The sequence below is a fragment of the Myotis brandtii genome, unplaced genomic scaffold (genome assembly GCF_000412655.1).
Source record: "Myotis brandtii unplaced genomic scaffold, ASM41265v1 scaffold525, whole genome shotgun sequence".
Classification (NCBI taxonomy): Eukaryota; Metazoa; Chordata; class Mammalia; order Chiroptera; family Vespertilionidae; genus Myotis; species Myotis brandtii.
Window position 1 is genome coordinate 1,863,578 of NW_005369915.1, and position 2,781 is coordinate 1,866,358.

Below are 2,781 nucleotides of genomic sequence, written 5' to 3' on the forward strand. Positions count from 1 at the left end.
GCATGGCTGCCGGCTGCCATCTTGGCTGACAGTTAATTTGCATAAGGATATGCTGATTAGCCAATGGGAAGGGTAGCGGTCGTACACTAATTACCATGTTTCTCTTTTATTAGTGTAGATGAACCTGTGAGACAAGTTATATTTTCCTAGCCCACTTCATGTGGAGTATTTATGTAATGCCTTTTTAAAAGTTTTTTAATGTTGATTAATGTAATTTCAGAATTACAGAAAAGTTGTAAAAGTAGTACAAAGAATGCCTAGTCCCCTTTCCCCCAAACATTTTACCATGTTTGTATACGATGTTTTAAAACCATTCAAGAGCACACTGTAGACATGTCATCCCTTTACCCAAAATACTTTAGTGTTTATTTCTTAAAACAAAGGCACTCTCTTATACAATCACAATGCAATACCATGGATACAATATTTGCATCTATGGATTTTATTCACATGTCGCCACTGTCCCACTAATGTCCTTTACTAAGGGGAGAAGGGGGACAGTGTTGAAAAACTACTGCCCTCAGGCCAAATCAGGATGGCCTCCAGTTTCTCAAAATTAAGTTGAGCTGGAACAGACATGCCATTCATTTACATGTTTTCTATGGCTTATCTGGGGATATAGGAAGAGAGTTGAGAAGTCACAACAGACTCAGTGTGGCTCAAAAAGCCTAACATGTTTGTTATCTGGCCCGTTAACAGAAAATGTTTGCCAACTGTAGCTTTAGATCAAAATAAAAATTTTTTCCTGGATGAAGATTTAGTTAATTTAGTTGTCATGTCTTGTTGGTCTTCTTTAATGAGGTATTCCTCAGTCTTTGTTTGTTATGCTCTTGAAAAATTAGAAGAGTAAATGCCATTTATTTTATAGAATGCCCCTCATTTGCATGTCTGATGTTTTCTTATGCTTACATTTAGACATTTACACATTTTTGCAATAACAGCACAAAGGTAATATTATGTCCTTCTCAGGATGCACATAACATTTATTTGTCCTATTGTTAGTATTTAGATGACTTCATTAAGGTGGTGTCTGCCAGGTTTCTTCGTTGACATTACTATTTTTTGCTTTATAAATAATACATACTTGTGAGGACACACTTAGAGACTATGTAAATACTTTGTTTCTCATCAGATTTTAAACCAATAGTTTAAGCATTCATTGATGATTTATGCCTGAAACAATTACTGTAGTGGTTGCCAAAGTGTGATTTCCTAGTTCCGGCATTCCTTCTACGTTTATTAGGTAAAATTCTTCTGTAAGGAAAAGCTATCTCTTCTGCTTCATTTACTGAATCATTTTTTAACTCAGTGTAGACTTCTTAACTGTCATTATATGGATTGTAATCCATTCCTATAATTTATTTTGATGATCAAAGTGCCCATGATTTGGCTAAAAGGAAGCTTCTTCAAGCTGGCTCCCTTGGAATCCTTCTGGCATCTCTCCATCATTCTTTGAGTGCAACAGCTTTTAAGTAATAGCAAAAATGTGGAAATTATCCAAATGGCCATTAATGTAAAAATAAAACAAAAGCAGTGTGAAGACAATGTAGAGAATGAAGTAGAAGATACATATACAGAACAATAGTCAAGTATAATGTCAGACTTTAAAAAGAAGAAATACAGGCATATGTTTATATGTGCTTATAATTTTCTTGAAAGATACTAACAATGCAGGGTTAGCATTAACTCTAGGACTAAAACTGTGGAACTGAATGTCTTACTTTTTATTTACAACCACTGACTGTTAGAAATTTTTAAAAGCATTTTCAAGATTAATACTTTTAAATTTAAGATTTGCAATTAAAATATTATTAAATTAATTTATATCATTGGAACACAGTATATTTACAGACTCATTAAAATGGGTAAAATCTTGTGTTTTCTGTAAAATTCTTTTCTTAAAGGATGTATTAAGTATCTTTCACGTCCCATGTATAATCAACAAATTGTGACTGGCTAAATGCAGCCAGATATAGAAAACTATTTTTTACACTGCAGCCCTTGTGATATTAACTATAATATGATACCCAAGATTATATTCAAAGACTTACTTTCCCCTTTGAAACGTATCCTCTTATCCTGATATTTTTATGGGGGGAAAGGGGATGTGGGATAGAGAGGATGGGACTAAGCTTATAATCTAGATACCAATATATCAATAACTTCTTTTCAAGATCACCTAATATAGTTTTGAAAATGACAGGATCTAACACTTGTATAAAATGTTTTATTGAAAGGCTGACCAATATAATGCTTACCTAGTGAGTCGTTTAGGTGGAGGCCGCTCACCAAATTTTCTGGGGAAAAAAAAGAAGAAAAAAATTAAATCAGCTATATGACATACTCCATAAGCATTTCAGGAAACATGAAATCTCCTTCATAACATATACTTCAACCCTACTGACCAGTGAAGAGACAAATCCTCTGATAAACATCTATACCCAGAAATAGCAAAATACAAAAATGATTCCTAAACAAAAACAGCACACTCGAAGTAGGCCTCTGAGCATGTAGCACACTAATTAGATGAAGATTTCCGGTACCTTTCAGAGATAACTTTGCAAAAAAAACCACTAACCAAAGTCCCTGTCTCACACCATCTACAGCACCCAGAAATATCCTCACAGCCCAAGAGGTAGTGTAGAGGTCACAAGTGTTTATCACAAGCTGGCACTGAGCTATACATTTTTTTAAAAAATTAAATCTTTATTGTTCAGATTACAGTTGTTCCTCTTTTTTCCCCCCCATAGCTCCCCTCCACCCGGTTCCCACCCCACCCTC

At 34.6% G+C, this 2,781-nt stretch overlaps 1 protein-coding gene across 5 annotated transcripts in view; it reads right to left on the minus strand.

The window, feature by feature from the left end:
• RBPJ (recombination signal binding protein for immunoglobulin kappa J region) overlaps positions 1 to 2,781 on the minus strand; it is a 115,861-nt gene that overhangs the window by 45,344 nt on the left and 67,736 nt on the right. For all 5 annotated transcript variants that reach the window (XM_014548893.1, XM_014548894.1, XM_014548897.1 and 2 more), the window contains one exon: positions 2,259 to 2,297. In XM_014548893.1, coding sequence (XP_014404379.1) covers positions 2,259 to 2,297 — 39 coding nt within the window. The remainder of the gene's footprint in view (positions 1 to 2,258; positions 2,298 to 2,781) is intronic.